The sequence below is a fragment of the Epinephelus moara genome, chromosome 19, assembly GCF_006386435.1.
Source record: "Epinephelus moara isolate mb chromosome 19, YSFRI_EMoa_1.0, whole genome shotgun sequence".
Classification (NCBI taxonomy): Eukaryota; Metazoa; Chordata; class Actinopteri; order Perciformes; family Serranidae; genus Epinephelus; species Epinephelus moara.
Genome location: NC_065524.1, coordinates 20,451,281 through 20,462,446, shown reverse-complemented (window position 1 = coordinate 20,462,446; position 11,166 = coordinate 20,451,281). Strand labels below are relative to the sequence as shown.

The 11,166-nt window shown below is 44.0% G+C and overlaps 1 protein-coding gene across 1 annotated transcript in view; it reads right to left on the bottom strand.

Moving 5' to 3' along the window:
• The window catches only part of prom2 (prominin 2), a 19,507-nt gene extending 11,921 nt beyond the window's left edge, over nt 1-7,586 (bottom strand). The window contains exons 1-7 of the mRNA XM_050071173.1: nt 7,403-7,586; nt 6,100-6,426; nt 2,587-2,651; nt 2,039-2,244; nt 1,753-1,873; nt 1,246-1,309; nt 1,042-1,131 (exon numbers count right to left, since the gene is read on the bottom strand). Of these exons, the coding sequence (XP_049927130.1) occupies nt 1,042-1,131; nt 1,246-1,309; nt 1,753-1,873; nt 2,039-2,244; nt 2,587-2,651; nt 6,100-6,349 (796 nt within the window). The 5' untranslated portion in view covers nt 6,350-6,426; nt 7,403-7,586. The remainder of the gene's footprint in view (nt 1-1,041; nt 1,132-1,245; nt 1,310-1,752; nt 1,874-2,038; nt 2,245-2,586; nt 2,652-6,099; nt 6,427-7,402) is intronic.
• Nucleotides 7,587-11,166: the final 3,580 nt, after the last annotated feature.

Here is an 11,166-nt window from a genome sequence, read left to right as displayed (position 1 = left end):
GTCTGTCCGTCCTGGAAGAGGGATCCCTCCTCAGTTGCTCTTCCTGAGGTTTCTACCGTTTTTTTTCCCCGTTAAAGGGGTTTTTTTGGGGAGTTTTTCCTTATCCGCTGCGAGGGTCATAAGGACAGAGGGATGTCGTATGCTGTAAAGCCCTGTGAGGCAAATTGTGATTTGTGATATTGGGCTTTATAAATAAAATTGATTGATTGATCTTCATTGGTCGACTACAAACATGACGTATCATCTGAAACATGTACATAGCAACATGCCCATTAGCCACTTAGCATAATCATTACTGCTTTGCCCACAGTATCATTAACAGGCGGCTCGCTCAGTGTGTGACGTGCACTTGTAGATAAAATATAGGCCTATATTAATGAAGGTTTATTGGTACGGTAAACCATTGTGTTGCCCCGCCCAAAATATAAAGTTAGATAATTAAATTAATATGGTAAACATGCAGGCGACTAGTCCACTAATGGCTCTAAATGACAACTGTTGATCGACTCGTAAAATTCTTAGTCAGGGGCAGCCCTAGTATTTTGCTTATGATACAAGTTTAAATGATTTTCTTATTTTGATGTAGGCTTTCTGTAGCCAAAGCATTGCCTTATACTCAGCATTAAAGAACTCAAATTGGGGAAAAATGTGATCAGGACATTAACTGAGCTCTTTGACTTTCCAACAAGATGTGAATAAGAGTCACACAAACAAAGACTCTGGTTTGTGGCCAGTAAACCCGAGCAGTAATCCACCCACTGGGACGGGGATCACTGATATTATTTCTGTGCTCGTATGTTTCTGTACAGCATATTGCTTTTTTGTTGTTATGTAGCCTTATAAATACGTAACACTCATCCACAAAGAAGAAACCTGTCATTAAAGACTTAATTCAAGCTTCATCAAGCCTGTCAGTGTCAGGGTAGGAAGTGGAATACACAAAGCACCCAGCCTACATGATTACTGATCTGCTGTCAGATATGCACACAAGCATTTACATGCTCAGACTGAGACAGGACAGAGCATGCATACACAGCGTACCTTGGTCCAGCAGTCTGACTGAGAGCAGAGCTGGATCCAGGGTTCCTCTGAAGCGTTCCTTGATCTCTGCTCCCAGCTGAGGTCCAATGGCTAATATGTACAGTAAAACAGGTGTGAGATGGTTAAGCACATGTTGAGAACCACACGGTTAGAGGGAACAAAAGTGCTTCCTCTATTTTTATATTATTAGATTCACGTTCTTACCATCTAGGTTACTGGTAACCTCCTGTATGGTTCTGTAACTTTCATTTACCACGTGGTCGATTTGCTGGAGGCAGGCAGAGGGAAAACAAACAAAGCATGCACATAAGATATGGGTTCAAATAGAACATACGTCAAACGGCTTATAGCATGAGCTAATCGTACCTGGCAGCTCTTTGCAAATGAAGAACAAACAGAGCTCTACCCTGCCTTTGCCTCCAACCTGTTTCCCAGTCCCTTGTATCTTGAGATAAGTATATTGACACTGTAGAGTGCAGAGCTGGTCCTTAATCAGTGGACTGACAGAAGAATTTGGGGGTCTGTTTGGTTCTCACACAAAAGCTGTGGACTCACCGCACATTGATGCGGGACTTAATGTGACTAATCCTCAGACACTAATTAGTCAACCAGTGCTGATAAACGCTGCCACATTGCGGCCCCAGACCTCTGACCCTTGTATATTTCCACCCTCATAACATGCAGTCCAGTCAGCAAGAGGTTTTGTCTTACCTGAGGCACCGCTGTGAGGAAGGAGTTGATGTTGTCTATAGTTTTGTCAAGCTCCACTTTACTCTGGTCCACGCTCCCTTTGACGGCTTCGTTACTTTTGAACATGCAAATGTTCCCAGCGCTACAAACACACACACACACAATTAAATTTGTGTCATGAATATAATCCAAGGGAGACACACACAGGCAGTGAGGCATGCACATTCAAGCTGTCTTTATTCGATGCTAATTTCAGATAATACATCATTATGCTGTTCAAAAAGCACATGAGCGCACACACACTCACAGGATAATGACTGTGGTGACGAACGCAGTCCAGTAGAGAGTTCTTCTGCGACAGTGAATGGAGGGCGTCTGCTTCTGGTACATCTTCCCACCACAGTTGCCACAGCAGCGACAGCACGCCAAGAAGAAGCCAACTATGGGCATCAGGACGATGTAGAGGACGCCAATGGCTGCGCACACCAGGAAACCCACTTGATACACTAGGGCCTGAACACATATGCAAACACATAGATGCAGATAAATGGCATGTTTACAGCAAAAATGTTGTGAAGAAGGAAGAACAGCAGCAGATTTGTGGTCTGTCGTGACGTCAAGCACTGTGAGACACCACCAGACAGTAGTTTGGCGTTACTGTGGTTATAGTCAACCATCTGAGTGGATGAAAGAGTCTCAGTAACTTCAGTCGACTGGAGTAAATACACACAGGGCTGCTTTAACATTAAACACTCTCAGATTACCAGCTTGAGGGGCTCTGCGGAGGGTGTGCCTGTTTTTTTCCCCACACATATAGCAGTTCATAACAATGTCCTATAACTCATGTACACTTACTTCTTTGTGGATTTCTTGATCTAACTGCTGTTGCTCCAACTCCTTGACTATTCTCAGGATCAGATCTAAAAAGAAATCAGATAGAGGGTAAATGTGACTTAGTGTTTATGCTTCAGAAGACATAGAGGCCAGTGATAGCTATTGACTGTTCCTCTCTGCCAGTCTCTGTCCCAGTTACGCACATACAAAGGCTTGGCAGAGGGGACAATGCGTCCTGTGCTCCATACAAACATTTTAATCTCTCACATTGTAAAAGCGGAAATCTGACACCTCCATCTCATGGTTACTAGGAAACCAGGACAGCTTTCAAGACAGATAAGATGTTAACACACACACAAAAACACACAATGCAGACCCTTTGGTTTATGGTCCCACTGAACCCTGTTATTGTGGATATTATTCACCAAACACAAGTAACTGAGAAGACATGTTGTTCAGGTGCTCTTCACAAGAGCTATTTGTGTAGTTCCCACCATCTGTCTGTATCACATCAGAGTGTAGTCTGGCGTAAATGTCCCGGAAATTTGAATTCTACCTCATTGCTTTGTATTTCTGCTTTGTATAACCTGCTGCTTTACTTTATATGTCTTACTTTAATATGACTTTAATATTAAGCCTGTGTTTTGACCACCTGCCTTAGGGAAGGAGGCCACAGAGTAAAAGCATTTATTATTTCCTCACTAACATTTATAACCTCAGGCTTGGTAGCTTACAATAGAAACCCCCAGTTTATTATAAGTCATCAAGCTATTTACTTTATAGAGCAATGACAGACAGTGTGTTTGACCAACTGTTGACACACATCAGATCACGAGGAAGGATTTAAAGTGAAACTGTCAGTGTCTTTATGCATCATTGAGTGGATACTGGTTGAAATCCACTCACAATATCAATATTCAACATGATGATCACTGCTAACAATGATTTTGAACTGGGCAAAGGTTATTCAACATGTTTTTGTACCCATTTGTTCCCCTTTTTTAAAATCAATACCCAGCAGGAAGTGATAGAGAGTTTATAGAGCAATGACGGCACGTCACATGGGGCAGACAAAGGACCACAGGTGTGTCACAAGTCTGAGTCAGGGGAAACATCAGACTAAAAACACCCAACCAGGACACTGAGGTTAAAGACTGACCAGGCAAAATACAAGAATTTCCGTTAAATTACTCATTAACAAATCCTGACATCTCGCTGTATGGGCATTATTAGCTTTAGAGGAGGAGAGAGGGTTAAGTGCGTCACCTTGTCTTTGTAGGGAAATTTTGCCCAGTGCCAGCATGAAAGAATTTCAGTGTCATTTGCATTACACATGGTTGCTATGTGAGATGAAGCCAGGTCAAAGTTTTAAAGGGACAGTTCACCCCAAAATCAAAAAAAAAAAACTGTTCCTCTTACATGTAGAGCTGTTTATCAATCCAGTTTGTTTTGGTTTAAGTTGCCCAGTGTTGGAGATATCGGCCGTAGAGATGTCTGCCTTCTCTTAAATACAATGGACGTAGATGGCTCTGGGCTCGTGGTGCTCAAAGTGTCATCACTGGGGTGCATCTCTAGCTCACCTAGAAGCTAGCTAACAACACAGCTCAGCCAAGAAGGACACCATTAATCTTTACATGATGTACAGTTACCATTCTCTGAACCCACTGGCTGTATTCGGTGGCTGACTTCCGGCAGACAGCGATACAGCCTCTGGGGGAAGACCCCCCGATTTGGCATTCCGGTTTGATTTGGGCGGAGGAGGCGAATTTCTGTTTCCGACTTCCATTTATATATAAGTAAATATGCTGAACCATTGCGATGGATTCAGNGGCAGACAGCGATAGTTTTGCAGTTCTTCAGTTTGCAGTGACGCCAATTATGTTCAGCCTCGTTAGTTCACCGCACGGACCGTTTAACCTGGCAACAACTGCAGCCGGCTCAAACGTGGTTGGTCAATATGGCGCGGACTACAAACAGCCTACAACCAGGGCTGTTTCAAGACACTCTGGGGGCCCTAGGCAAGAGGCACCACAGCAAAAATGAGGCAGATGTGCCTTTTGTCATTTATAAAAAGATAAATCACTTTTCTATAATACATCAATGATATTTCAATGGAATAAATTACTTACTGACTTATTCATACTTCAAAAACAGCATCAATAAGTGATTAACATAGGAGGGGTCAAAATAAAATAAATAAATAAAATAAAAATCAACCAGCCACCCTCCTCCCCTGACAAGTAAAGAACAGTCCCTAAAGTGCGGTGAGATTTGTGGACCGTTACCTGCCACTAAGAGAGAATGTGAACGGCTCGTTTCTCCTCTGACACATCACACCTGTGTGCCTGCACGGCTCGGCTGTTCAGGTATTTCTGGGCAGTCATGAAATCAACAAAGAGGAAATTATTGGACCTGGAGCCGGACTTCCCTGTCGCCGGTAAGCCTTATCTTCTGGCGTATTTGACAGGAATACGGCGTCTGTGACCCCCGTTCAACCCACAACTGGCAGGATTTGCCTTTCGTTTCTGCTGCTGGTTGAAATCTGTACTTGCATAGCGCGCTGAATGATTTGTTTTGCTTGCGCAAGAGGGTGAGTGTCCATGCGCAACGTATAAAAAATTACATTTTTTTTTTTTTTAATTAAATTAAAAATTAATTAAAATAAAAAAATTGGTTTTTTTTCCCCCAGACTGAACAGCTGAATCACTTTTCTCCCTCTAGTCCATTCAGGCAATCAATCATGCGATTGGACTTTCAATTTGCGTGACGCATGAAAAGAGACAGAAAATGCGGGACGTCTGGTCACCCTACTTAGCCACTCGCCAGCAGCAGCTAGTAGGGGGCCCCATTAGGGGGGATTCCAACGTGTTGTCGTTGTTGCAGTGTCTATAGCGGTGCCATCATATTGTCATTGATATGGACCAATGTCAGCCGTCTCTGGGGGCCCCCTTCCAGCTCGGGGCCGTAGGCAATTGCCTAGTTTGCCTGTCCGGTTGCGACGGCCCTGCCTACAACCGGAAACCAGGGCTCTTCCGCTCTTCTCAAGATCTCCGGGGTTTGCCTACAGACTCTACATTCAGTGAATGTAGAGTCTGTATAGAGACTACATAGTTACAAGCATGAGCCTCTTGCCCATGCCCATAGTTCCTACATGAAACTGCTCACAACAAGGTCTGTGGATTATCTTGAGTAACCAGGTCATGATATTTGGAAAAATATCATGGTTTACAAATGTGTTTTTTTGGCACTTTAAGCACCACAAGCCGAGTGCCATCTTGTTATATTATATTTGAGAGAAGGCAGACATCTCTACGGCCGATATCTTCCAAACTCAACAACTCACACCAAAACAATCAAGACTGATAAATAGTACTACAGGTGAGAGGAAAAATATGTATTTTTGATTTGGGGGTGAACTGTCCCTTTAATGCTATGCTATGAGTAAGTAGGCAGGGTTCTGTGCATCAGAACATGACAGCATATGTTTTAAATATTCAAAATGCTTGACTAGTGAGTAATTGTTATGACACTGACCTTTAGGAAAAGGGTTCGGCTGGACTGTGTTAAGGAAGGACTGGACCAGAGCTGACATGAAGCCCACAGTGGAGTCTGCTGTGTCTTGGTAGTGGGGCTGGGTGAGGCTGTGTGGGGCCGCTGGACAGACAGTCTGGGGTGGGACAGACTGGGCCACACTGAGCCCCAGCATCAACACTCCCAGAGTGGCCCTGAACGCTCCAGCGCTGCCCTGCCACCTCCAACCCCTGATGTTCTCATGTAACCCCATGTCTTCAGGTGAAAAGGGCCAGACAGAACGCGTTTATGGAGTGATCACCTCATGGCATGTGCTCTGTCTTGATGTGCCTGGAAATGAGACAAAAAAGGCTGAATACAATGACACACTCGTAGAAGGCAGCGGAATTAGAGATGAAACCCACAGACTGAGTCACAGAGAAAGAGGTCGCAGTGCAGTTTGTTACAAAATGGCAATGGAGAAAAAAAACTGTTTTGCAGAAGAAACTCAACAATGGCATTTTGTAAATGGGAAATGTAAATGTTAAGCCAACACCTCTTTCATTTCTGGGGGAAAAACTGTGCCCTTTAAGCTTCTATCTCATACGTCTCTACTAAACCAGGGACTTTGGAGTTGGTTGTGAAGCACAGCGGGTCCTGACATTTAAAAGTTACAGGAAAAGTCTTGGGAAAAAATGACACATGACAGGTTATTACAACACGAGTCGCTGTGTTCATAGTGTAAACACATAGAAAAGCTGCATCCACCTCAGATACCTGCATCACCTCTGTTTATCCCAACCCATACTTGTCTCTCAGAACAGACAGTTAAACATTCATCAGAACAAGGGCGAAAATATCTTCTGCCAGAGCGCCACGTTTGAATATCAGTAATCGTCCAACACTCATTACCTGTATGGTTTTTGTAGGTGTAGATCTCTTAAGCAAATACCAGCACAAGGGTAAAGGTCTACACTAACTGAACACATCTACTTCCTCTTATGTTTTAAGCAAGCTGTTAAAATCAGAGAAAACTGTCTTCTTGCTTTGGTTTGTTGTCTTTTTTTTTTCTTTTTTCTAAGGGCTATTATTAGATAACATGATCGTCTTTAGCCCGAGGACATTTACTGTACATACAGCACCACCGGAAACAAACAGTCTGTCCCTCCAGGTCTAAACACTTGTTGGTGTAAGGGTGCAAGTGACAGGGTAAAAAAGTGACTTCAACATTAAGAGAGGACAGATAAGGAAGGAATAGAAATGTAGAGGGAAACAAAATATAGACACAGGAAAGCAGAATGAGCATTTTCATCTCAGGTCAACTCACCTTCCTCAGTCAGACAGTGAAGGACAGTCCCGTTGCTCTGATCTCCAGTAATTCAGCAAGGTGTGTGTGTGTGTGTGTGTATGTGTGTGTGTGTGTGACTCTTCCAGTCCTGTAGAAACTGGATACTGCTCCTGCTTTAAAGTTGAAGCTCACTGTGTGCTTGCCTGGAGAGCGCTGGCACTAAGAGGAGAGGGAGGGACAGAAGGGACTGGAGGAGGGAGAAAGGGAGGGTCTTAAAGAGAGACACTGAGCGAGTGGGAACTATGTGGGAAAATGAAGTGAGAGTTGTGGGAAGGAAGTAAATAAATAGTAGAGTTATCTTCCAGCAAATGTTTTTCTAATCCCTACTTTGTAATTCTGGAGTGTGTCAGGGGGAGAAGATGGGAGTTGTCAGCCCTAAGGTGCCAGCAAAAATTGTGCAAAGATATATTTGTTTTCGCTGGCTGAAGGGGTAATTTTAGGTCACCCAGTCATTCCAAGTAAATCAGACCACATCTGCAATGGTGTGGTGTCCAAACAAGCAACAACGCAGCCCAGACATGCAGGACAACATAGCTGGGAAGGATACACTTGAGAAAGGGAGTTTTGAGAACACAATATCTGAATGGTGCCAAGAAATACACAAAAATATTTCATTATTGAAAGGAATCCTGTTTCCTACATGTTATCACCACTGTCAGAGAGGGAGATTTACAATATAACTCTGCAGCTGAACAAGCCAAGACAAGAATTAAGCTATTGCTCTTCGGGGAGGACTACGCCTACTGTTAAATAACTTGCAGGAGAAAAAGAACCACACTAGGACAAGATGGAGATAGTGCTATCACCTACCTATAACCTGCTTCTGCCGAAGAACCACTTTGATGAGGGAGAGAAAACAGTGCGACGACTCTACTCGTTCGTTTCATCACTGTTCATGAAGTCCAGTTTGTCAGTTTGTTTCACCATCTGCACTGCATCATGACACTTCCTGTTCTGTGAAACTCCTCTGTTGCCCAAATGAGGAAAATATATTTACATGAAAAGGAACACGGTTGTACAAAAGGCATAAATCTGATTTGCCTTTCAGAACTCTACCAATGCAAATGAAGCAGAGGGAGTGTTGTTTGCGACTCTTGTTTTTCTTAGCAGGTGCACAGTCCATTGCCAATCACTCGTCACTGGTTCACCTAAGTCCAAAGTCATCAATTACAGGCTCATCCTTTAATCTGCTACCAAGAGAGCTCTTACCAAGTGGCTTTGGCATGTGAAGGCTATCAAGGCCTTGCGGTGCTGCCACTCAATGATTCTGTGCTCCTGAAACAGCACCAAACTCCTCCTGGTTGGTCTGTTGGTGTTGCAATAAGGACGCAATCCCTCACTGGCTTCCCACCTGTGGACATACACCAATCAGCCAACACATTAAAACCACTTACAGGTGAAACAAATTACATTGATTATCTTGTTACAATGCAGTGTTCTGCAGGACCTTGGGTCTCGGCATATATGTAGATGCTACTTGACACGCTCCACTCACCCAAACACCGTTGCAGACCAAGCAAATCCCTCATGGCAACAGTACTCCCAGATGGCAGTGGTGCCCCCAGCAGGATAATGCGCCATGCCACACTGCAAAAACTGCGGATGGCCCAAGGAACATGTCATAGAGCGCAAGGCATTGACCTGGCCTCCAAATTTCCCAGCTCCCAATTCGACTGAGCATCTGTGGGATGTGCCACTACCCCTAGACGTACTGCCCATCCACGGTGGGGCCTCTACGGATTGGACATAGAAATGACATGTCGAGGTATGGACACAGGAAATCTGGGGTTGCCCCGGGGTGTCTGGCACCAGGGTCCTTACGGCAGATCCTCTGAGTCCTGTTGGTTGCGAGATGACATACCAGCATGTCCAAAGGATGCTCGATTGGATTGGGATCTGAGGAATTTGGAGGCCAGGTCAAGGCCTTAAGCTCTTTGTCATGTTCCTTGGGCCATTCCTGAGCAGTTTTTGCAGTGTGGCATGACACATTGTCCTGCTGGGGAGGCTACTGCCAGTGGGTAGTGTTGTTGCCATGAGGGGGTTTGCTTGGTCCACAGTGGTGTTCGGGTGGATGGTGCGTGTCAAGAGGTGTTAGGACCCCAAGTTTCCCAGCAATACATTGCATAGTAACAAGATGATCAGTGTTATTTACTTCACTTCACCTGTCAGTGGTTTTAATGTTTTGGCTGATTGGTGTATTTGTGATTTACAGAAGCATCCTTACAGAAATTGAAGTCAAGTCTGACTGACTTAGTTTTTAGCTGCAACAAGCAGCTCCAAAGGTTGCTCTTTTTGCACCAAATTATCTCTGGTTCTTGAACCAGTTCCATTCAGGACTCTTGTAACCTTGGTGCTATCTAGCGAAACCAGCCACCCTTTGTCCCCTTTACGGGCGGTGGCCTTGTGGTTAACCTGTGAGGGTGTGACATGTACTTCATTGTGTGTGTGTGTGTATAGAGGGAAGCAGCTCTCTCAGTGTGTCATGGTGAAGATGGCAGGCAGCAAGTAGTGATGATAGCAGTAGAATCAAGTGTCTAAATAAGCTCAAGGTTACTGTTAGACCTCATGATAAGGCCATATTTACTGTTTTGTGGTGAAGCCATTGTTGGTGATAGGCACACAAACGCCTCGCCATCCTTCCCTCTGCAGAGCAGTCCGGAAGTTAGTTACCAGCTAATAACGAGCCAAGCTAAAATTAATGTTAATAGGCGAGGGTGTTCCTAACTACGATTCGGAGCCGGTAAGCTGTCACGGAAAGAGGCAACACAGTGTTTCTCCATCCTCTCTTTCCAATTTGTAAATGTGACACACCCACTGATGTCCTGTTCTCACAGTTTGAACTGTTGGTTAAGCAGTACCTTTTATTTTTTAGTTCCAGCTGGGGACCAATTTTCAGGATTCTGAAACAATTTATTTTTGGTTGGCATGCTTTGAATAAATCAAAATTAAGTGTGTGAACAGGAATGGAACCTGTTCCTTGTTGGTGGTTCACAAAACTTTCCCACCCTTTGGCGCTAACAGTTTTTTGCCCTCAGAGGCTGAAATTTGGTGTGGACGTGAAGGGTGTGTATCTGTGTGTGTGTGTGTGTGTGTGTGTGTGTGTGTGTGTGTCGATCAGAGGCCAGTGGGAGTGGTGTATAACATGACTAAACTTCCCTAGAAAAACACACAGAGACATACGCACACACCATTTTGCTACATACCCTGTCATAATTTATGAACCAACTTTGACATCAGCTTCAACTTTATTGTTTCTAAGGGGAACAAGGTAAAAAACACAGAACACACACACACACACACACACACATACACACGGACTCAACTCGCATTCATGGGACAACAGGTTGGGTTGTCGCAGAGAGGCATCACTAGACTAGGGACAAGAGTTTGTGAGGTTGTGTGTGTGAGTGCATGAATGTGTGGGTGTACATGGTTGCAGCTTTATTCGTCCTTGTTTAAACAAAAACTTGAGGCAGAATTGGTACAAAATTGTACATTAACATAAGCTACATTTTCATGGTGTGGTTGAAAGTTCTCAAAAGGCTAGTGGGTATAACTTGAGATTTTATCACACATACTGATCCCAAGGTCAAGGATTAGCATCCATGTTCGAATACCAAGCAGTACTTGGTAGCTTTTGTTGGATCAAAATGTTCACAAGTGAAGCCCAGCATGTTGTGGTTGTCTAACAGCTTAAATGTACTTCTTAGTGCCGAAATGTGCTAATCTGAAATGTCAACACA